General features: G+C 45.0%; 1 protein-coding gene across 1 annotated transcript in view; it reads left to right on the forward strand.

Annotated features, from left to right (window-relative positions):
• Positions 1-24379, forward strand: part of LOC137526071 (integrin alpha-D-like) — a 158179-nt gene that overhangs the window by 69621 nt on the left and 64179 nt on the right. Inside the window, exons 11-15 of the mRNA XM_068247284.1 lie at positions 1095-1236; positions 16505-16644; positions 17311-17442; positions 18771-18989; positions 19944-20074. Of these exons, the coding sequence (XP_068103385.1) occupies positions 1095-1236; positions 16505-16644; positions 17311-17442; positions 18771-18989; positions 19944-20074 (764 nt within the window). The remainder of the gene's footprint in view (positions 1-1094; positions 1237-16504; positions 16645-17310; positions 17443-18770; positions 18990-19943; positions 20075-24379) is intronic.

Genomic DNA, 24379 nt, shown 5'->3' on the forward strand with positions numbered 1-24379 from the left:
GTAAGTGGTGCAGAAAGACAAGATGGAGAGATCAGGTGACAAAAATGATGGATCCAGTATAAGACAACTTTGTGGAGGTCAATGACTAGTAGCCATGATGGAACAGAGAAACTGATGAAACCACAATGGCCTCAATTCATTAAGCAAGACCACATCCGGTAATGCAGAAAACAGCTGATTTTACTGATCACCTTGCCAATAGCCAATTCACTAAACCTCTTACCGCACTGAAAAGTAAAATTACTGACTAGTGTGATAAATTACCACCTTATTAGGTAAATACCTAATGAAATGTCAAGAAATTGTAATTCACAAAGATTAAAACATTCAGTAAATCAAGTAAAAATGTTCGGTCTTTACCTCCAGCTCTAATCAGCCGGTAACTCACACTCTCCATGCAGCCAATAGGGAGAGCCAGACAGCCAATAGGGAGAGCCACACAGCCCTGCTTCTCAGCCCCTTTGGTCCGATACTCTGAAGGACGGGATTTCAGGATGGCTGAGCAGGGGAAGGGGATATTTTAAAAGGCTTTTCTGTATCCGTTCAGATGATTGTATCTTTATGCTGGTATACAGAAGAGCTCCCTCTGGTGGCTGCAGAACATCTATAAGGATACCGGAGATGCACTGAACAGAAAACCCCCGACCAGTTTCGGACTGGGAGGTGGAAAAGCTGAGGAAATACATTTGCTGGCCAAGCAGCAGTAATCAGGTGTTGCTGCTCACAGTGAATACTTGCTATAGGTTTCTATTGGGAGTGATAACACATGATTACTGCTGCTTGGCCAACAGGTTGATTTCCTCAGCTTTTCCAGCTCCCAGTCCCAGTCCGGCACTGCCCCCGACTTATGCATACAACTTGCGGGAAGACTCACAGTTTCCTGCCTGACCTGCTCCACAGCTGGTGAGACATACTTAGAAAAAAGTGTAAAATACCGAATGCAGTATTTAACCAACCTAAATCATCTTAACCTAACATCTCATTTCATATTAATCTTTCTGCTGGGCCTGTTCTGACTCTGAAACAGGAGATATTTGGTGTAGTGTCTCCATACCTCATCCATCCACTAACCTCATCTCTTCATTTCTCCTTAGGATGGACCCATTCTTGGAGCAGTTGGTGCATACGGCTGGTCAGGAGGAGTACTCGTATTCGAGCACAAGGGCAGGCAGCAGAATGGCACCTGGATAAACACTACAAAGGATCAGCTAGACAACATGAGAGACTCCTATATGGGTGAGAGGACTGATTATCTGCTCTGAAAGAGAATGACTATGATTACTGACATGGTAGCCAAACCCTGGAGTAAGAAAAGTGGAGACAATAAAACATTTCATCCACCACCACATGGTCTGTACTACAGTGACCAGATTTTTCTGGGTCCAACCTGGGACTAAGGGGGGGGGGGGGGGGGGCATTCGCTACGTGCGTTGCACCGAAAAATGGGCGTGGCCATGACATTGTATGGGCGGAGCGTAACCGTAACCCCAAAGCAGAAAATATAGCAAATATGACCATTAAATAATAATTGCAACAACAGTTACCCCAGACACCAGAAAATAAATGCAATGTGGGCAACATTTCAGCAGAAAACAAACGCAATTTGGGCGACATTTCAGCAGAAAACAAACGTAATTTGGGCGACATTTCAGCAGAAAACAAACGCTATTTGGGCGACATTTCAGCAGAAAACAAACGCTATTTGGGCGACATTTCAGCAGAAAATAACGCAATTTGGGCGATATTTCAGCAGAAAACAAACGCAATTTGGGCGACTTTTCAGTAGAAAACAAACGCAATTTGGGCGACTTTTCAGAAAAAAACAAACACAATTTGGGCTACATTTCAGCAGAAAACAAACGCAATGTGGGCAACATTTCAGCAGAAAATAAACGCAATTTGAGTGACATTTCAGCAGAAAATAACGCAATTTGGGCGACATTTCAGCAGAAAACAAACGCAATTTGGGCGATATTTCAGCAGAAATGTCCCAGCCGGCCTCTGGCGTGGAGCTCCCTGGACGATCCTCCAGCAGTCTCCGGCGCTGAATTCAATAGCAGAGCTACGGGAAGATGGCGCCCTGAAGCCCTGTACTGGAGACACAAATAGTCTCCAGTACAAGGCTTCGGATGCCATCTTCCCGTAGCCCTGCTCTGCCTGCCGAAACCCGGAAGACTATGCAGGCTCAGGCTGGAGCGGGGCTACAGGCTATGAACTGGCATGGCGTCTATTAGACACCGCTGCCAGTTCAATCAATAGTACGGTGGCCAGAGTCCTGAGGCTGGGACGTCCCGCTGCTAAAAGCAGGACATTTCCCGGGTTCTCATGCAGCCTGGGACAGGGGACCCCGAATCCGGGACCTGTCCCGGGTAATGCGGGACGTCTGGTCAGCATATCTGTACTGTACAGCACAGTACTGCTACAATGAATCCATACTGTCTGTCACCCCAGTAGATAACTCTCAGAGGATTGCAGTTGAGAAAAATACTTCAATGTGACCATTATCATAGTAGATCTACAATAGGGTTGGTGTTCAAATTTGGGTCAACATTAAGTTCGACCAGAACATGGATGGTCGAATTCGGAACTTACCAAACTGAAAAAATGGGCGATGTTCTATGGCCAATTCAGCTTTTTTTTACGCCATTCCCACAATGCCAGGAGCTTAGGCAGCATAAGTAAGGCCAGAAGTATGAATACCATAGCTAAGTCACTCCAATACCAAAGGGGGGGGGGTGTCTTGGCTGACTGCAACACCTGTGAGCTAATCTTTGTTAGTGAAACATCTCCTCTGTGTTGCTGGTTGCAGCTTGTGTTAACTTGTGATGTTGCTGTGCTGCTAATAGATGGATAGATAGATGGATTCAGGACAGGGGTGTAGCTAGAAATGACTGGGCCCCATAGCAAATTTTTTGAATGCCCCCCCCATGACCTTCCAACCCAACGCACCTCTCGGACCTCCCACCCAAACATTCCTCCAGAACCCTTCACCCCAACATTCCCACACCCCTCCAAGTCACCAGAAAATAATCGCTATGTGGGGAGCATTCACCAGAAAATAATCGCTATGTGGGAGCATTCACCAGAAAATAATCGCTATGTGGGGCGCATTCACCAGAAAATAATCGCTATGTGCGCAGCATTCACCAGAAAATAATCGCTATGTGGGGAGCATTCACCAGAAAATAATCACTATGTGGGGCGCATTCACCAGAAAATAATCGCTATGTGCGCAGCATTCACCAGAAAATAATCACTATGTGGGGAGCATTCACCAGAAAATAATCACTATGTGGGGCGCATTCACCAGAAAATAATCGCTATATGCGCAGCATTCACCAGAAAATAATCGTTATGTGGGCAGCATTCACCAGAAAATAATCGCTATGTCCGCAGCATTCACCAGAAAATAATCGCAATGTCCGCAGCATTCACCAGAAAATAATCGCTATGTGGGGAGCAGTCACCAGAAAATCTTCTAAAATTATCGGGGGGGGGGGGGGACCGGACCAGCATCATGGTATAATAAAAAAAAAGTAGTCCTCTGAGGTACGGGCCCCCTCTGGCGTAGGACTGCCACGGGCCCCATAGTAACCGCTATGGTTGCTATACTGATTGCTACGCCCCTGATTCAGGAGCAGGAGGGCATATAGTGAACTCCATGCAGACTCCAGCCAGGCAAGGTCATGTGTGACTAGAGGGCAAATTTGCTGCCAGCCCTGCGTGTTTGCAAACTTACACACGTACCTTGCCTGGCCCACATCATGAACCTAATAGTGTAGTGCTCTGAATTACACATTTTACATGCTGCAGTGGCTAAATGCTGCAGCAAATAGGTCAGTCATTTGACTTAATCTATTTTTAAGTGCTATGTTTCAACATTAATACAGAGTTTATGGTATGTATATAGTGTTAGGTAGGAATGGTCAATGATATGCAATTTTTTTTTCTGGGCTTATGCAAATGTATGCACATTTTTTATGCAAATATATGCAGTTTGAAGATGGACCAATCAATTTAAACCCAGGTTTAAAATGATTGGTAGAGTTTCAAGCTTCATATATTTGCACAAAAATGTGCATAAATTTGCATAAATCCAGCCACATTTGCATATCATGGATCAATCTCAGTGGGGTGTACTACTAGTTTTAGCTTAGCCTATTTTTAACATAGACTCTTAAAGAAATCCTGAACTGAAAATTCAATGTCAAAATAAGCATCCACAAGTCATACTTACCTCCTGTGTAGTCTACTACTCAATCTCTTTCTCCTCTCCCACGTCCTGTTTGTCCACTGTGATCAATGGAATTCTCCATCCTCCATTTTGAAAATGGCCATTACCCCATAACAGCTTTCTGGTCAGCACACTGTTAAACTGTATCATCGCCCACTTGACCCATAGGGAAACATGGACATTACCTGGCACATCGGTTGTCCTCTCAGCTATAACTGACAGCAACTGATATATAACTGACAGAAACTGATATATTTCAGTTTAGAGATGTTGCAAACCTCCGATTTTCGGTTCGCGAACCTTCGCGGTTCGCGGAAAAGTTCGCGAACCGCAATAGACATCAATAGGGATGCAAACTTTGAAAAATTGAAAACACTTGGAGGGGGGGCATGGTGGAGTGGGATACGTGCCCAAAGTCCCGGGGAAATATCTGGATGTGATGCAAAGCAGTGTTTTAAGGGCAGAAATGACACTGAATGCTAAATTGCAGGCCTAAAGTGCTTTCAAACATCTTGCATGTGTATACATCAATCAGGGAGTGTAATTAGAGTTCTGCTTCACACTGACGCACCAAACTCACTGTGTAACGCACCGCAAACAGCTGTTTGCGTAGTGACAGCCGTGCTGGACTGGTGCGCACCGTGGCGAGAGTGTAGGCCGTGGCGGTTTTGAAGCCCATATGGTCGCCGGGCTGTGGTAGCTCAATGATAGAACAACAGTGACTGTCCAGCTGATCAAATTTGGTCTGTCCACAATGAAGCAATGACCTTATTATCTTCTTGTATGTAGGTAGGCATAGGTAGGTGTCCCAGTAGTTAGCTAGGCATAGGTAGGAGTCCCGGTATAGGTAGGTAGGCATAGGTAGGAGTCCCAGTATAGGTAGGTAGGCATAGGTAGGTGTCCTAGTAGTTAGCTAGGCATAGGTAGGAGTCCCAGTATAGGTAGGTAGGCATAGGTAGGTGCCTCAGTAGTTAACTAGACATAGGTAGGAGACCCAGTAGTTAGCTAGGCATAGGTAGGAGTCCCAGTATAGGTAGGTAGGCATAGGTAGGTGCCTCAGTAGTTACCTAGGCATAGGTAGGAGACCCAGTAGTTAGCTAGGCATAGGTAGGAGACCCAGTATAGGTAGGTAGGCATAGGTAGGTCCTCTAGTATAGGTAGGTAGGTAGGTGTCCCCGTATAGGTAAGTAGGTGCCCCAGTAGTTAGGTAGGCATAGGTAGGTGTCCCAGTATAGATAGTTAGGCAGGGACTGGCTGGCACAGTAATAACAATTACCAAGGTCCAGCTGCAATAGATAGGGCTGTATAATGTCAGTGAGCAACACACACAAAAAAAAAAACACATCTGGAAAACATTATCTCTCAAAAGAGCTGTTGAGGGGTGCTATTTTAGCAATAACAATCAGCCAGGAGCAAGCCAAGACCAAGAGCCTAACTAATCTTTCCCTAGGAGAACAAGTCTGCAGCAGCTGTCCCTAATCTGTCTCTAGCAGGCACACGAGTGAGTGTAATGGCCGGCAAACCTGCCTTATATAAGGGGGGGTGGGGATCCAGGGCTTAGTGTAGCCGAAATGGCTACAATGTGCCTGCTGACTGTGATGCAGAGGGTCAAAGTTGACCCTCATAGTGCATTATGGGGCGAATCGAATTTCCGCAAAAGTTCGCTTGGTCCAGGCGAACGCGAACCTCCAAAGTTCGCCTGGAACCGTCCGCCGGCGAACCGTTCGCTACATCTCTATTTCAGTTCTGACAAAATGTTCTCAGAACTGGAAGGGATCACTGTAAGAAGAAAATGGAGAGCTTCTGAGAGGAACTGAAAGTGAGGTAACTATGTAATGTTCATTTGAATTTACCTCATGTGTTTATCTATATATATAAAATCGGATGTGTATGTGTGTGTGTGTGTGTATGTGCGTATGTGCCGCGATCACGCGGCACATACACACATACATTGAACGAAACTTGGTATGCAGATCCCTTACTACCTGGGATAATATGTTCTGGGGGTCTCGTGTCCCCCCTGCACACGTGGGCGGAGCTACAAACAGCAAATCAGATTTCACCCATTCAAGTCAATGGAAAAAATGTAAAAGGCTGCCATTCTCACAGTAATCAAGCCACAGTCCCCACACTTGGCACAGTTGGTCACTTGGTGACCGAGGTTACAAATCCAGGAAAAATGGGCGGAGCATAAAACAGCCAATCAAATTTCAGCCGTTCATTTTAAATGAGAAAATGTAAACTGCAGCCATAATCACAGGGTTCTCAAACTTGACACAGTTGGTCACTGGGTGGATGCCATTAAGATTCAAGAAAATGGGTGGAGCCTACAACAGCCAATCAAAATGCACCTATTGATTTTAAAGGGGAATATTTAAACTGCTGCTATTCTTACACTTTTAATGGCAGAGGCTTCAAACTTGCTACAGTCGGTCATTGGGTGACTGGGGTCCAAATTCACTAAAGGGGCAGAGCCACAAACAGCCAATCAGATTTCCTTGCTGGATAAACTGCTTACATTCACACATTTATGATGCCAGGAACCTGAAAGCTCACAAACTTGGTCATTGAGTGACTGTGTGTCCAGGTTACAAAAAGTGGGCGGAGCCAAGAACAACTTTTACTGGGAAAATATAAACTGCAGCCATTCTTACACCGTTAATGGCAGGGTTCTCAAACTTTGCACAGTTGGTCATTGGGTGACTGAGATTAAGATTTTGGAAGGTGGGTGGGGCCTACAACAGCCAATAAAAATTCACCTTTTGATTTTCAAAGGGAATATTTAAGCTGCTACCATTCTTTTATACTGTTAAAAGCAGATGCCTCAAACCTGGTACAGTTGGTCACTGGGTGGCTAGGCTCCAAATTCAGAAAGAGGGCGGAGCCACAAGCAGCCAGATTTGTTTATTTTCCAATGGGAAAATACAAAGTATTGATATCAAGAACCCCAAAGCTGATAAACTTGATAATTTAGTGACTGTATGTCAAGGTTAGAAAAAGTGGGCGGTGCCAACAACTAAATTTTTAACATGGCGGGGTTCCCAAACTTGACTCAATTGGCCACTGGGTGACTGGGATGAATATTCAAAAATGTGGGTGGAGCCTACAACAGCCAATCAAAATTTACCTATTGATTTTCAAGGGGAATATTCACATTGCTACCATTCTTACACTGTTAATGGCAGAGGCCTCAAACCTGATACAGTCAGTCATTGGGTGACTGGGGTCCAAATTCACTAAAGGGGTGGAGCCACAAACAGCCAATCAGATTTGTTAGATTGATTTCAGCCATTCTGTTATTGGCAGGGTTCTCAAACGTGACACAGTTGGCCACTGGGTGACTGGGACAAATATTCAGGAAAGTGGGTGGAGCCTACAGCAGCCAATCACAATTCACGTTTTGGTTTTCAAGGGGAATATTTACATTGCCGCCATTCATGCACTCTTAATGGCAGAGGCCTCAAATCTGGTACAGTCAGTCACTGGGAGACTGGGGTTTAAATTCTGAAGGGAACGGGCCAAAAACAGCCAATCAGATTTGTTTAATTTCAATGGTAAAATGCAACTTATTGATGCCAAGGACCCCAAAGCTCATAAAATTGGTCATTGAGTGACTGTATGTCAAGATTAGAAATAGTGGGCGGAGCCAAAAACAACTTTTTACATGGGAAAATGTAAACTGCAGCTATTCTTACACTGTTAATGGCAGGTTTCTCCAACTTCACACAGTTGGTCACTGGGTGACTAGGATTACTATTCGGGAAAGTAGGTGGAGCCTACAAGAGCCAATCAAAATTCCCCTATTGATTTTCAAGGGGAATATTGAAACTGCAGCCATTCTTACACTGTTAATAGCAGAGGCCTCAAACCTGCTACAGTCAGTCGTTAAGTGTCTGGGGTTCAAATTCAGTAAAGGGGCGGAGCCAAAAACAGCCAGATTTTTTTGCTGGATTCCATTAGCACAATTTTGATGCCAGGAACCCAAAAGCTCACAAACTTGGTCATTGAGTGACTGTGTGTCCAGGTTACAAAAAGTGGATGGAGTCAAAAACAGATTTTTCTGGGAAATTGTAAACTACAGCCCTTCTTCACTGTTAATGGCAGGGTTCTCAAACTTTGCATAGCTGGTTACTGGGTGTGATGATCCGCTCAGCTGGCTGCACAGGCAGACAGCTGTTTGTCCATTCCTCTAGTCTGTGGGCTGCAGGTCTCTGGAACAGAGACCTGTCTTTCCATTGCAAGTTTCTGGTCTGTTTTCTTGCTGGGGAATTTGCATACATTCGTTATGCAAATCCCCTACCTGCCTTCTTTGATGACTGGCACTATAAGAGCTTTATGTTTCCCAGAATGCTTTGCTGGACATTTCCCTTCCATGCTCAGTTCCTGATGGACACTGCTGGAGTGTCAGCCATTGCTATCTAGTATAATTAATTCCTGGGGGTTGCTTTAGGCTCCCCTTCTAGCCCAGTCAGGTTGTATTATCTGTATTGCCTGTTCTGTCTTGTCTTGCCTGTTTGCCATTGTCCTGTCCCTATGGTGGTTGACAGGAAATGGTTCTGATCTCTGTTCTTGGAGTATAGCTGGTGCAGCGGTCGCTACCAGCTATCTCTTCTGTTCTGTCTTCTGGGATCGCGCTAGCTACTTTTTGCTAGCGCTGGGGATCCTTCTGTTCTGTCTCCTGGGATCGCGCTAGCTACTTTTTGCGAGCGCTGGGGATCCTTCTGTTCTGTCTTGTCTGTCGCGATTGCGCTGTCACCAGCGGCGGTTGATAGCGAATCGCTCTGTCTTGTTTAGATCGCACTAGCCGCTAGCGTTAGCGGCTGTGGATCTTTCTGATCTGTATTCCTGCTTGGATCACACTTGCTCTGGCGGAAGAGCGGTGGATCCTTTCTGCCTAGTTCCTGTTTTTCGTGTGTCTGTCTTGTCCGCTACGCTTGTTGCAGGCTCGGTGAGGTAACCGTTAAGCAAGCGCTCGCGTCCTCTGTTTCATGTTTGTCTGTTAATGGTTAGTTAGGCGTGCTTGTCTCTATTGTGCTTATCACGTGGAGATCGCGCATAACCGCGTGCACTGTTGCGAATGAGTGCGGTGTTCGCGGTTAGCTAGCGTTGTTATTTTCCGTATCTCCTTATTGTATTTGCTGTGCCTTTGCTACCCTCGTATTCTATTCTGATCTGCCTTGTGTCACGTCTGGCGATCGCACCTCTCGCGATCGCGTTCCTATTTCGTATCTGCTGTTGTGTGTGCGCGGTCGCGGGGTGGCGACTGGATTGGCGCACACACATACAACCTATCCCTTTGCTCAATCTCATTCGCAATCGCCTCTCTTGCGATTGCGTTCTGCGCTTCGTACAATTCCTGTCTGGCACTTGTGGAGGTACAGAGGATTGGTTCCTCTGCACTCCCCAGCGCCATCTGCCGACAGGAATTTCCCTCTACAGGTGCGTAGCACCTTTTGCTGGGTTCCTGCAAATTATACGCTTGTGGAGGATTTCCGCCGTGTCAGCGCACGCGTTGTGCGCTGATCACGGGGAAAGTTCCACAATCGTGACAGAATGTCCAGCCCAACCCAAAACCCCAGTGTAGACGGAATTTCCGATTTGTACGATTTTGTCGAATATGGCTCTTGTACCTTTAAGAGATTTAAAAAACTTGAACCTGAATCAGCAGATGAATTTTTGTCTGAGTGTATGAAACTGTTAGCGAATCCTGAATTCCAATGCACCCCGGTGTCTACCTGGGCCCCCCAAATGGTCTACATTCTGTTGGGGGGCGAAATGTTAATGTGGGGTTATGATGTGTTAAATCATACCACCCTGAGTCAAAGACCCCTGGAATTCTTGGCCTTTTTAATTCACAATTGGCTGAGATTACCTCAATTACCATACCCCCTTAATGAGTTGTTGTCAGCAGCTCAATCAGCTGTTCCATCTACTCTTTCATCCACAAAGCAGCCATCCAAAGCCTCTAAGTCTAAACGTAAAAGATCTAGGAAGGCTTCCCAGCGGAAAGATCCGCTGCCCCTAGCAACCACAAATAAAGAGGTTATTTCTGTCAAGTCTGAAATGGGCAAAACCATGCAGTATGATAATGATGTTTATAATGCATCTGCTGATCAGTTTCCAGGGTTTTTGCCCCAATCCAAAGCTTATGTGGATCCTGCTATAGGTAGGATCGCACACTACATTAAAGCAGTTAAAAAATCTGTTCTTGTTCCTGAACTCCACCCCTATGGAGATTATTTGGATACTGGCCTGTTTGAACCCCCATTTGCTTCCTGGGATATTGGGGCCTTGCTGGAAGAATTCGATTTTGATTGGAAAGCCTTTTGCGATTTTTACATCGCAAAAAGCGAAGATGTCTTGAATGCTTGTCTCGATTCTATGTACCTTCTGATTGATTCCGATGAATGTGACAAGGATGATGTGGATCTGGTGATCTATGTATGGCAAACGATTTTGGATGAGTTGCACACACACCAACCAATTGATTCCAATAAAGAGACATCTTTGTCGGATGATTGTTCCTGCCTTTCTGGGGTAAAGCATGAGAGTCTTGACTTTGTGCAATCTGAAATGAATGAGTGTGCCGCTGTGGTTGGTTCCTGTGCGAATCCCGAAGGATTCTCTCCTGACAGTGTGCAGTTTGAATCTGTGCGATCTGATGCCTGTTTCTCGGATGTTCCTGCAGATTGTGATCGGCATGAGTCTGCCGGTTTCCTCAAGGATGTGCGGGATCCTTTGTCAGTTAGAAACAGATCTTTGAGATCTTCTGTCTGTGACCCTGCTATGGGGAAAATTTCTCGACTATGCAGCGTCAAAAGTAAAATTTTTATGCCTAATAAAGTTTATCCTGCTGATGTCGCCATTTCTTTTGCAAATGAATCTGTCTTATTCTGTTCGCACCTGTGCAGGCCTGTTGCCTGATGACAGTTGCTCCAGTGTTTCTGTCCTAGATGCCTTGCAGTCTGCTCCGCAGAACGCGGAGGTTTGCGATATGGAAGCATCAGTTTCGCAACCTAAAGCGATCTTGGATCCGCAAATTTTGCGTTCTGACTCCTCGGATTCGACATTGTTAGCCGAATCTAAGAGTGAGACAGCGCTTCGGTTTTGTGAATCTGATGCTGAAGCTTCTTTGCCTTGTTCAGAGAAGCTTTCTCTGAACCTGCCCTGTACCATGAATGAAGGCATGATGTCCACTTGCATTGACATTTGCGAGTCTGATTCTGAAGAAAGTATTGACTCTCCACCCAGTACTCTGGATGAGTCAATATTGCCTTGTACAATATCTCCGGCCCTGCCCCTAGAGGCTCGTCTAGGTATTGCTGCTATTTTTACCTGTCTTTCTGCAGTTTTGGAATTGCAAGCTAGTTTGACTACTACGCAGAGTTCTGGGTGCAGCGAGATTAAAGTTAGGGAGTCAGTGTGTGGTCCAGTGAATATTCCTGTACGTTCCACTCATGATGATGAAATTCAGTCTCAGTTTATGGTGGAACCTTCCCTGGGACATCTGCCCTGTTCTCAAAATAAAGTTCCAGTTTTGCCATGTAACATGGATAGTACAGAATCCTTCTTAGACAACTTAAAAAATGATGTTCCTGAGGTCTTGTTTGATGATCTAAAGGTCTCCGAGTTCCTCCCAAAGGGTGCAGAACTTGTAGGAGATGTCTCCTGCCCCCCAGGTCCTTCAGAGGTGTTGCCCACTTCAGTAGGCATTGCTGCCTTGCTGACTACTTTTGCAGCTCTTGTGGAGCTTCATTCATGTGTAGTCAATGATGATATTACAGTTACAGAAAATTCTGAATTTGAGTCCGAGTCTTCTTTTGAAAGACCAGTACCTGTGATCTTTACTCGTGATGATTTTCTGCCCGGTACTGGTTTTGGTCTTGACGTGTCGGACTCTGAGGTTGGCAGTTCCCCGACATGTCCTGAGGTTTCTCCTGTACTAGTGTACCCCGATGTGCTCTGTGACCCAGAAAGCCCAAGTGTGCCTCGGTTACCAGCGTACTCAGATGCTTCCTCAGTGGAGACATGTTCTGATATAGCCTGCCTGCTTGCATGCCCAGAAGTGGTCCCTGAAAGTCCTGATCTTGATGGGTGTCCTGCTAATTTTGAGTCTGGAATGATCATAGGTTCCATAGGGGTTCTTGGTGGTTCTCCATGTGAGCCTGGTGAGCGTTCTGGCTTCTTGGGATCTCTACGGAGCTTCAAGGCGTTCTGGGAGATTCCGGGAAAGGTTTTGCTTGGTGCCCTGAATACGATCAGCAATGGCTTTGGTGTTGTAAGGGACACTTCGAACAGGTATTGCGGCAGGTTTGGTATTCTTGGACGCTCCTTGGAAGGTGGTGGGTATTGTCTGGAGGGTGTCGATGGCTTCTTCTCTGGTGTCCACAGTCCTGATGGGTGTTACGCTGAGACTTGTAGTGCTGATGGGCATGTTTCGGTGGCTTCTGCTTCTGATGAGGTCGGTTTCGGATGGACTGACTCTGGAATTGGGCCTTGTCGGGCTGTCCTGACCGTCATGAGTCTTCAGTTAGAGTTTTGTGATGATACCAGTTTTGAGGGATGTCTGGAATCCATCCCTAGAAGGGGGGGTACTGTGATGATCCGCTCAGCTGGCTGCACAGGCAGACAGCTGTTTGTCCATTCCTCTAGTCTGTGGGCTGCAGGTCTCTGGAACAGAGACCTGTCTTTCCATTGCAAGTTTCTGGTCTGTTTTCTTGCTGGGGAATTTGCATACATTCGTTATGCAAATCCCCTACCTGCCTTCTTTGATGACTGGCACTATAAGAGCTTTATGTTTCCCAGAATGCTTTGCTGGACATTTCCCTTCCATGCTCAGTTCCTGATGGACACTGCTGGAGTGTCAGCCATTGCTATCTAGTATAATTAATTCCTGGGGGTTGCTTTAGGCTCCCCTTCTAGCCCAGTCAGGTTGTATTATCTGTATTGCCTGTTCTGTCTTGTCTTGCCTGTTTGCCATTGTCCTGTCCCTATGGTGGTTGACAGGAAATGGTTCTGATCTCTGTTCTTGGAGTATAGCTGGTGCAGCGGTCGCTACCAGCTATCTCTTCTGTTCTGTCTTCTGGGATCGCGCTAGCTACTTTTTGCTAGCGCTGGGGATCCTTCTGTTCTGTCTCCTGGGATCGCGCTAGCTACTTTTTGCGAGCGCTGGGGATCCTTCTGTTCTGTCTTGTCTGTCGCGATTGCGCTGTCACCAGCGGCGGTTGATAGCGAATCGCTCTGTCTTGTTTAGATCGCACTAGCCGCTAGCGTTAGCGGCTGTGGATCTTTCTGATCTGTATTCCTGCTTGGATCACACTTGCTCTGGCGGAAGAGCGGTGGATCCTTTCTGCCTAGTTCCTGTTTTTCGTGTGTCTGTCTTGTCCGCTACGCTTGTTGCAGGCTCGGTGAGGTAACCATTAAGCAAGCGCTCGCGTCCTCTGTTTCATGTTTGTCTGTTAATGGTTAGTTAGGCGTGCTTGTCTCTATTGTGCTTATCACGTGGAGATCGCGCATAACCGCGTGCACTGTTGCGAATGAGTGCGGTGTTCGCGGTTAGCTAGCGTTGTTATTTTCCGTATCTCCTTATTGTATTTGCTGTGCCTTTGCTACCCTCGTATTCTATTCTGATCTGCCTTGTGTCACGTCTGGCGATCGCACCTCTCGCGATCGCGTTCCTATTTCGTATCTGCTGTTGTGTGTGCGCGGTCGCGGGGTGGCGACTGGATTGGCGCACACACATACAACCTATCCCTTTGCTCAATCTCATTCGCAATCGCCTCTCTTGCGATTGCGTTCTGCGCTTCGTACAATTCCTGTCTGGCACTTGTGGAGGTACAGAGGATTGGTTCCTCTGCACTCCCCAGCGCCATCTGCCGACAGGAATTTCCCTCTACAGGTGCGTAGCACCTTTTGCTGGGTTCCTGCAAATTATACGCTTGTGGAGGATTTCCGCCGTGTCAGCGCACGCGTTGTGCGCTGATCACGGGGAAAGTTCCACAATCGTGACACTGGGTGACTGGGATTAATATTCAGAAAAGTGGGTGGAGCCTAAAAATGCCAATCAAAAATCACATGTCGCTTTTCAAGGAGAATATTAAAATTGCTGCCATTCTTGCACTGGTACAGTTGGTAATTGGGTCACTGGGGTTCAAATTCAGAAAAGGAGACAGAGCCACAAACAGTGAATCAGATTTGTTTCATTTCATGGGAAAATACAAATTATTGATGCCAAGGACCCGGAAGCTCACAAACTTGGTCATTGAGTGACAGTGTGTCCAGGTTACAAACAGTGGGCGGAGCCAAAAACTAATTTCACTGGGAAAATGTAAACTGCAGCCATTCTTACACTGTTTATGGCAGGGTTCCCAAACTTTGCCCAGATTAATATTCAGGGAAGTGGGTGGAGCCTATAATAGCCAATCAAAATTCACCTGTTGATTTTCAAGTGGAATATTTAAATTGCTGCCATTTTTACACTTAATAGCAGAGGCCTCAAACCTGCTACAGATGGTCATTGGGTGACTGGGGTTCAAATGCTGGAGAATGGGTAAAGTCACAAACAGCCTATCTGATTTGTTTAATTTCTATTGGAATATACAAATTATTGATGCCAAGGACCACAAAGCTCACAAACTTGGTCATTGAGTGTTTGGGCGTTAGGGTTAGAAAGTGGGCAGAGCCAACACCAGTCAAATACATACACAGGCAATGCCTGGTCATCAATGGGTGGAGACAAATACAAATTTCACTGGGAAAATGTAAACTGCATCCATTCTTACACTGTTAATGGGAGGGTTCTTAAACTTTGCACAGTTGGTCACTCAGTGAATGGGATTAATATTCAGAAAAGTGGGTGGAGCCTACAAAAGTGAATCAAACTTCACCTATTGCTTTTCAAGTTGAATATTTAATTGTTGCCATTCTTGCACTGTTAATGGCAGAGGCCTCAAACCTGGTACAGTTGGTTATTGGGTTGCTGGGGATCAAATTCAGAAAAGGGGATGGTGCCACAAACAGCCAATCAGATTTTTTTCATTTAAATGCAAATTATTGATACCAAAGACCGCAAAGCTCACAAACTTGGTCATTGAGTAATTGTGTGTTAGGGTTAGAAAAAGTATGCAGAGCCAACACCAGCCAAATACATACCCGGGCAACGCCGGGCAATCAGCTAGTTTTAAATAATTTTACTTAGTACAGGTTCCCTTTAAGCAATCAGAAAGTACACTTATCCAGCATCAGCCAATCCCCGTTGGTGTCGGATAATGGGGGTTTTACTGTACATAAGTATACCACATGTAATGGAGCTGTGAAACCTGTCTAATCCCCACCCTTGGAACCCTCTGCACCTGCTCGGAGGCATGTATAAAATCGTACATGTTTTCTTGACAGCCCTGTAAAATGGCCTTGCCAGCAGCATAAAAAGCCTGCTCCTTTTAATCATGGCTTGCACAGAGTTGTGTAGAGCTGTGGGAGTCTTGGCATGCCTTTTTAAATGTATTTGGAGGCTATACAAACTAACCTTGAATTTTCCCACATTGGGCTTGATTCACAAAGCGGTGCTAACTGTTAGCACGCCTGTGAAAACCCCCTTAGCACGTCTAAACGAGCTTTTCGCGCGCAAAACTTTATGCGCGTAAAACTGTACACGCGCACTGCACAGAGCGCAGGGCGCTCCGCGCGAAGTGCCCATTAAAGCCTATGGGACTTAGCCCGTGCATAGGACTTTGCGCGTGCAAAACTTTGCGCTCTGTACTTAGCGCGTAATCTGATTGAGAAAACCGGTGCTAACCTACTTAGCACCCTGGTTAGCGCGCCTAAAGACTTTAGACGTGCTAAGTAGGTTAGCACCACATAGTGAATCAAGCCCCTTGAATGTAACACTGTTTAAATTTGATTGACCCAAACTATTTGGGCCTATTCGATCGAATCAGCAAATGGAGCAGAGTGATATTCAACTAGCACTAACCCACAAACTACTGGCTATGTTTATTCTGGTGGTATTTCAAAGGGTACTGAGCCAGAGGCATCCAGTGAAGGTGGTGGTGGCAGTTCTGGGCCTTCTCACCAAAAAAAGATACCATAATATCTGGCTGGGGGTAAATCTCTTTATTGGGATGGTTGGAATAGGTTTTTTTTGTTTGTTTGTTTTTTTACTTTCATTGGGTTGGATTTATTGATCATGGGACTGGGAAACCTAAATACATTACCTGCATACTGTAGGCCTTGTATAACTGTACATATGGAATTCCTGTGGTTTGTTACCAGGCTATGCCGTGCAGCAGGTTGAGAAGGGCATCATTGCAGTTGGAGCTCCGAGATACCAACATGCTGGGAGGGTCCTGATCTACAAAAGAGACACCAAAAAGTCCCAGTGGCAGCAAATAGCCTCAGTCAATGGAGAGCAGGTAAGCCTGAAATGGTCTTTGTGAAACATTAACATATTGCTGTTATTATTTGTTCAGATAGTGTACTGGTTAAAGACACCACCTTTGACACAGATGACAGGAGTCTAACTCTTGGCTGCAGCAAGTTACCTTTTCAGCAAGGAGTCCTTGGGCAAGACTCTCTAACCTTCTTAAAGGATACCTCCGCCACCCTCCATAAAGGCCTAATGTCCCCCCCAGAGCTATGTCCGGGTTGGGAGGATCGGTGCGCAGGTGCTGCCCGACGATGCACATCCTCGATCGCACCCCGTGACTGTTAGCTCTCTGCACATGCACTATATACAACTACGCAGTGCGCACTGACCCTCCTGACTCGGAAGTAGCTTCGGGAGGACACTAGGCCTTAAGGGAGGAGAACTGGGGGGAGTGGTGGGCATGAGGAGAGCCTCCTACACATGTCTGCTACCCCCGTTTTTTAATTTTTAAAAAGGCTAAGGTATCCTTTAAGTGCTTTGAGTGCAACAGGAGAAAAGTGCTATATAAATGATAACATCATTATTAACATTATAAGTTTCAAAGTGATTGGGTGAGTGAATTTTTTGAACTGATTGCTCACAGGCAGGTGCACTAACTTCCTGTACATACTGTATATTGTTCTAACATTTCTGGGGTGAATTATCCTTCCAGATTGGATCATACTTTGGGTCGGCAATGAACGTCCTTCCTGCTACAAATGGTGCTTTGCTTGTGGTCGGAGCTCCGACATATTACTCTCCAGACATCCCTGGTGGACGAGTGTATCTGTGCCCCATTCAAAATGTAAGATTTCTATCTATAATAGCAATCCACAGTTGTAAGTATGCCTGGACCAGGAGGTGAGAGATCGCCATGACAACATGGCAACTGTCATCTTTTATATTACAAGGATATTGACCAGTATTATTTCAAACTCATCTAATGCTGGGTACACACGATGAGATTTCCCGTTCGATTTGCGGATCGATTCGATTAAATCAAACATGTTCGATTGGATTTCGATCGTTTTTTCCGTCGATTTTGCATACCTATCATGAAAAAAAACGATCGAAATCCAATCGAACATGTTTGATTTAATCGAATCGATCCGCAAATCGAACGGGAAATCTCATCGTGTGTACCCAGCATAATATACTAACTGAAGGTTGTAAATATTCACGGACCAGGAAGCAACTGTAGGCATTGGCTTAGTGAGGGCTGCAGCTAGGTGCAGCGGTTGTGCTGAGGGCATGCAGCTGTAAGTGCGCTCAAACATATTTAAGTATACACAGACACACCTGTGGGCAGCAGCTTAATTTTGGCAACAGAGTTGTGGGCGATGGCTTACTGTGGGTAGCGCAGTTGTGGGCAGCGGCTTAATGTGGCGGCTGTGGTGGGCACAACCTAGTGTGACGTTTGAGTATTGGGGGTTTCCTGGTCGTAACAGAAATGGCAGCCAATGTTCCCCAGAAAGAGGGAGGTGAGAAAATGATGGACTAAACCCAAATGGGTCTACTGATAAAAACTTTAATTCAAACATGATATTTATACACAAAGATTTTAAAAATCTTTCCTTCTCCTTTCCTTCTCCTTACACTACTATGTACATGGTATGTAGAGCTCACCACTGTCTCTGGTCTATATTTTACTGTATACTGGACATTATTTGTAGAGATCTAGGGCTTGATTCACAAAGCGGTGCTAACTGTTAGCACGCCTGTGAAAACCCCCTTACCACGTCTAAATTAGCTTTTCGCGCATAAAACTTTACGCGCGCAAAACTTTATGCGCATAAAACTTTGCACGCGCACTGCACAGAGCGAAGGGCGCTCCGCGCGAAGTGCCCATTAAAGCCTATGGGACTTAGCGCGCATAAGACTTTGCACGCGTAAAACTTTACGCGCGCAAAGTTAGTGCGCGATCTGATTGAGAAATCCGGTGCTAACCTACTTAGCACCCTGGTTAGCACGTCTAAAGACTTTAGACGTGCTAAGTAGGTTAGCACCGCTTTGTGAATCAAGCCCCTAGTGTGTTATATGTGTGTTATATTCTATCTTTCAGTTGACCTATATCACAAATAAATAGTCCTTTTTAGCAGAATATGAATAAGTTGTGAATATGCTTTGGTTCAGGGTGTACAAGGAAGCATTACCATCACGTGTCGAGGCACTCTGCAAGGTGACAGCAATCAGTCTGTGGGTCATTTTGGTTCTGCCATCTCCATTCTGCCAGATGTAACTGGAGACCAGCTGCTGGATCTGGCCATTGGTGCCCCCTGTGAGGATGATTATAAGGGGGCTGTCTACATCTTCCCAGGACAGCAAGGAGGCTTCAGATCATCCTACATACAGGTAAAAGCTTGACCTTCACCTCCAAGTGTCCCTGTCATTATTTGCCTGCTGTGGTCAAATGTTCCTCTCTTAACCACAACAAACAAGATGTGCCTTCAGACTTGTTGAGAGACACTTCTGCAGCCATTATGAGGCCTGGAACTGTCTAGAAAGCGCAAAACGCTATTGCAATCACAAGCGATTTGAGATAGTGTTTTGCAAGCGATTCTGGGAGCGATTTCCCTGCTCCTATTCAATTCATTAGAATGGAAACGCTCCCAAAATGCTGCATGTCCTGCGATCATGATTTAATTAATCGCTCTAGTGGAATCTGTCCCATCCATTTACATTGGCAGACCGTTTCGGGAAATCGCTTATGATTGAAAGTGCTCCCTAAACGCTCAAAAAAACGCTCTAGTGGGTTCCAGGCCTAAGTCAGGTGCTACTTGGTATGAGCGCTAGTGCTGAGCTGAAATTTTGCATACGCGTAATTTTGCATCGTAATTTGCAGCTACCATGCAAAATCATAATTTGTTATTATAGGTTAACTCGTAATTTTGTATGTGATTACTCTTAATTCATTCAATTTATTGTAATTATGCAAAAAAGAATCGCAATCAGTCATAATTAAATGAAAATTGGCGTAATTATGCCAAATTGTGAATAATTGGGAACTGGCTAGAGAAAATAATCATAATGATTAAAATTATTCATACACTCATAATTGCACAAAATTCCACTTTGTTTTTCCCAATCCCTATTTTGCTATTCGGATTGTAATCGTAATTACAAAAAATTATGCAAGATTAGGCATAAGCGAAAATCACCACATCTGAAATATTTTACGCACCCTTGGATGCTTCTTCCATTCTGTTTTCAGCTATAGCCTTTTTTTCTCTCATGCTGATGACATTCTCAGCCATCTCTGTCTCCTGACTTCTGGGCGCCCTCATCATGTTCTGCTTATACCCACAGAGAATCAGTGGAAGTACTCTTTGTAGGGGCGTAAGACTTTTTGGAAGGTCACTGAGTGGGAATATGGACATGACGGGTGATGGACTTCCTGATCTGACCGTTGGGGGTGAAAGCCAAGTCTTCATATTGAAGTAAGACTGGATTAAAATGGTCACGTTGAAGGTTGTGTCTGTTGTAGAGCGGATAGATAACCTATGTGATACAATCATTTGTAACATGAAACTTAAAGAGACTCTGAAGTCTCATTTTTTTCCTTTTTTATTTTGTTCAGCATTATATCCTAACTGCATTTGCCACAATCCCATGGCAGAACGAGTGTTTTATACTAGAGAAAAAGCTCAGCAATGTTCCTGGGCTCTGCAGACCCTATTTCCTGGTAGAGGCAGAGTTTTACGCTGTAGCTCTGCCTCTACTCCAGTCAATCTCTGCAGATCTCTGCCTCTTCCCGGCCCTCTCAGTCTTCTTTCACTGAGAGAGGGGGGAAAGTCAGAGATTCATGGAGATTGACTGGCTAGGAGGCAGAGCTACAACACAAAGCTCTGCCTCCCCAGGGCAGCAGAATCTGCGGCCCGCAAAGTTGTGGAACTTTGCAGATCTATTTTTCTAGTATAAAACACTCGTTCTGCTGTGGGGTTGCACTAATCTACTTAGGATATAATGCTGAACAGGATTAAATAAAAAAAAAAAAAGGAAAAAAATGAGACTTCAGAGTCTCTTTGAAGGGAACAGTATTGTCAAATCAAACACCGGGCTAGGTATACAATGCAGTGTATTGATGCAAAATGCATGAAGAGGCGGGTGTAGGAGAGGAGGTGGGTGCTGGGGCACTGTTGGCACGGTGAGACAGCCGTTTCACGTCCCTCGATTCACGGGCCGGACTACAACGTGATCAAGGGTCATAGAGGGATGTGAAATGGCCATCACAATGTGCATTTTGATGCGTCAATACACTGCACTGTATGCATAGCCTGGTGGTACTGAACCACAAATTAAGCAGCCAAACTGTAGTGGATGGTGCCCATTACTTGCTTATGGTTGTTCAATTAAATCAATAATGTGAAAGAAAAGTTGTAAGAAAGATAACTAACTCTTCACCCATATGGTCTTCCCAAAATCCCATCATTCATTACCATTAACTTAATCCCGAAACTGCGAACTCACTTCTATCACCAATGTCTAATCTTCAGGCCCCTTTTACATTTGGAGTGTTGCGTTGCATTGCATCGCACAAAACCACCACACCCGGTTGCAGAACATGGTTTGGTGTGTTCCAGCGGGTCCCATCACGGCACCACAAGAGCTGCATTTGCATTGTGTACAGTTACTCCCGGAAGTGAGGCATACTTTTCATAGATACAGATACAGTGCAGTGTGATTGTTAAGGATCGTACCGCACCAAGGGGCTTCAATCTCTAACCCTCAGGCTAAATAATTTCATTAGACCTACATGACTACCAAATATATTCAATAAAAAGTATTTTACAATAAGCAAACTACTGTAGTTTTTTAGGCGAAAAATAATCTTCTCTGCATCTTGTAGTGTTCTTGGAACATAGTGGAAAATTGTCTGTTGAGACTATAAAGGGGGATATTTCAAATTCACTACAATAAATTGAAATGAAGTAGGTAAGTCAATACACAAAAACATACAATTTGATTAAACAATGCATAAAATACAAACATGGGATTGTGTGTGTGTGTACTGTATGCAATCTTTAAATGACATGCTGTATGTATTGACTGTCCCAGTTTTCAATGTATTGTACTAAACTTATTAAAATTACCCTCTGAAGTCCCAACAGACCACTTTCCTATATACAGTTTTTCTAAAATTTGACAACTGACCTGAGATGGTTATGGAGGCTGCCATATTTATCTCCTTTTAACCCCCACAGGACCGCGTCACGCCGATGGGCATGACTGCGGTGGCAGCCCCAGGACCGCCTAATGCCAATCAACGTAAAGTTCTGGGGCTGGCTTTTGCAGGAGATCGTGCGCACGCCTTCAGTCTCCCAGCGGCGATCGCCACGAGGAGACTGTTAGACGCCATCTACAGGTCCTTCTCAAAAAATTAGCATATTGTGATAAAGTTCATTATTTTCTGTAATGTACTGATAAACATTAGACTTTCATATATTTTAGATTCATTACACACAACTGAAGTAGTTCAAGCCTTTTATTGTTTTAATATTGATGATTTTGGCATACAGCTCATGAAAACCCAAAATTCCTATCTCAAAAAATTAGCATATCATGAAAAGGTTCTCTAAACGAGCTATTACCCTAATCATCTGAATCAACTAATTAACTCTAAACACCTGCAAAAGATTCCTGAGGCTTTTAAAAACTCCCAGCCTGGTTCTTTACTCAAAACCGCAATCATGGGTAAGACTGCCGACCTGACTGCTGTCCAGAAGGCCATCATTGACACCCTCAAGCAAGAGGGTAAGACACAGAAAGACATTTCTGAACTAATAGGCTGTTCCCAGAGTGCTGTATCAAGGCACCTCAGTGGGAAGTCTGTGGGAAGGAAAAAGTGTGGCAGAAAACCCTGCACAACCAGAAGAGGTGACCGGACCCTCAGGAGGATTGTGGAGAATCACTGATTCCAGACCTTGGGGGACCTGCGGAAGCAGTGGACTGAGTCTGGAGTAGAAACATCCAGAGCCACCGTGTACAGGCGTGTGTAGGAAATGGGCTACAGGTGCCGCATTCCCCAGGTCAAGCCACTTTTGAACCATAAACAGCGGCAGAAGCGCCTGACCTCGGCTACAGAGAAGCAGCACTGGACTGTTGCTCAGTGGTCCAAAGTACTTTTTTCGGATGAAAGCAACTTTTGCATGTCATTCGGAAATCAAGGTGCAAGAGTCTGGAGGAAGACTGGGGAGAGGGAAATGCCAAAATGCCTGAAGTCCAGTGTCAAGTACCCACAGTCAGTGATGGTCTGGGGTGCCATGTCAGCTGCTGGGTCTGGTCCACTGTGTTTTATCAATGGCAGGATCAATGCAGCTAGCTATCTGGAGATTTTGGAGCACTTCATGCTTCCATCTGCTGAAAAGCTTTATGGAGATGAAGATTTCATTTTTCAGCACGACCTGGCACCTGCTCACAGTGCCAAAACCACTGGTAAATGGTTTACTGACCATGGTATTACTGTGCTCAATTGGCCTGCCAACTCTCCTGACCTGAACCCCATAGAGAATCTGTGGGATATTGTGAAGAGAAAATTGAGAGACGCAAGACCCAACACTCTGGATGAGCTTAAGGCCGCTATCGAAGCATCCTGGGCCTCCATAACACCTGAGCAGTGCCACAGGCTGATTGCCTCCATGCCACGCCGCATTGAAGCAGTCATTTCTGCAAAAGGATTCCCGAAGTATTGAGTGCATAACTGAACATATTTATTTGAATGTTGACTTTTTTTTATTGTAAAAACACTTTTCTTTTATTGGTCGGACGAAATATGCTAATTTTTTGAGATAGGAACTTGGGGTTTTCATGAGCTGTATGCCAAAATCATCAATATTAAAGCAATAAAAGGCTTGAACTACTTCAGTTGTGTGTAATGAATCTAAAATATGTGAAAGGCTAATGTTTATCAGTACATTACAGAAAATAATGAACTTTATCACAATATGCTAATTTTTTGAGAAGGACCTGTATTTAGTACGTACAGCACTGTAATCTACGGCAGCGCCGTACAGGGGACAGCCATGTCACTCAGCTGTCCCCTCCAGAGGGACAAAAGCGATCCGCTGTAGTAGGCTGAAGCCTATCACAAGCGACCGCGCTGATTGGCTGGTGGGGGGAAGGGAGGGTGGAAGAGGGGAAAAAAATAATAATAAAAAGTATTACAAAAATAAAGAAATAAATATTGACAAAAAACAAACAAACATTGGGGGAGCGATCAGACCCCACCAACAGAGAGTTCTGTTGGTGGGGAGAAAAGGGGGGGGGGATCACTTGTGTGCTGCGTTGTGTGGCCCTGCAGTGAGCCCTTAAAGCTGCAGTGGCCATTTTTGTGAAAAATGGCCTGGTCTTTAAGGGTGGGTAAAGCCTGTGGCCCTGAAGAGGTTAAACAATACCAGTTGATCCATGATGCATCAGTAGTGTCTGAATCACACACCTGAAACAAGCATGCGGGAAATGTAGTCAAACTTGAGTCAAACATCTGATGTGAATGCTGGTCCAGGGACTATGACTAAAAGTATTACAGGCAGAGTATAAACAGGACAATAAAATGACAGCCTCCAGGTCAGTTTTCCTTTAATCCAACCAGTATCTGCAACTTTTTTTGTGGGAATGTATGAGGAGTCCCCTCATGGGGACTATATGGCCTGGAGTCCCATCTCCAAGTGATCATACAAGTGTTGCCATTATGATTCCCCTCATAACATGTGTGGCTTAAAGACTACTGCAAAGACTACTGCTGCAAA

This window comes from Hyperolius riggenbachi, chromosome 7 (assembly GCF_040937935.1).
Source record: "Hyperolius riggenbachi isolate aHypRig1 chromosome 7, aHypRig1.pri, whole genome shotgun sequence".
In the NCBI taxonomy this organism is placed as follows: domain Eukaryota; kingdom Metazoa; phylum Chordata; class Amphibia; order Anura; family Hyperoliidae; genus Hyperolius; species Hyperolius riggenbachi.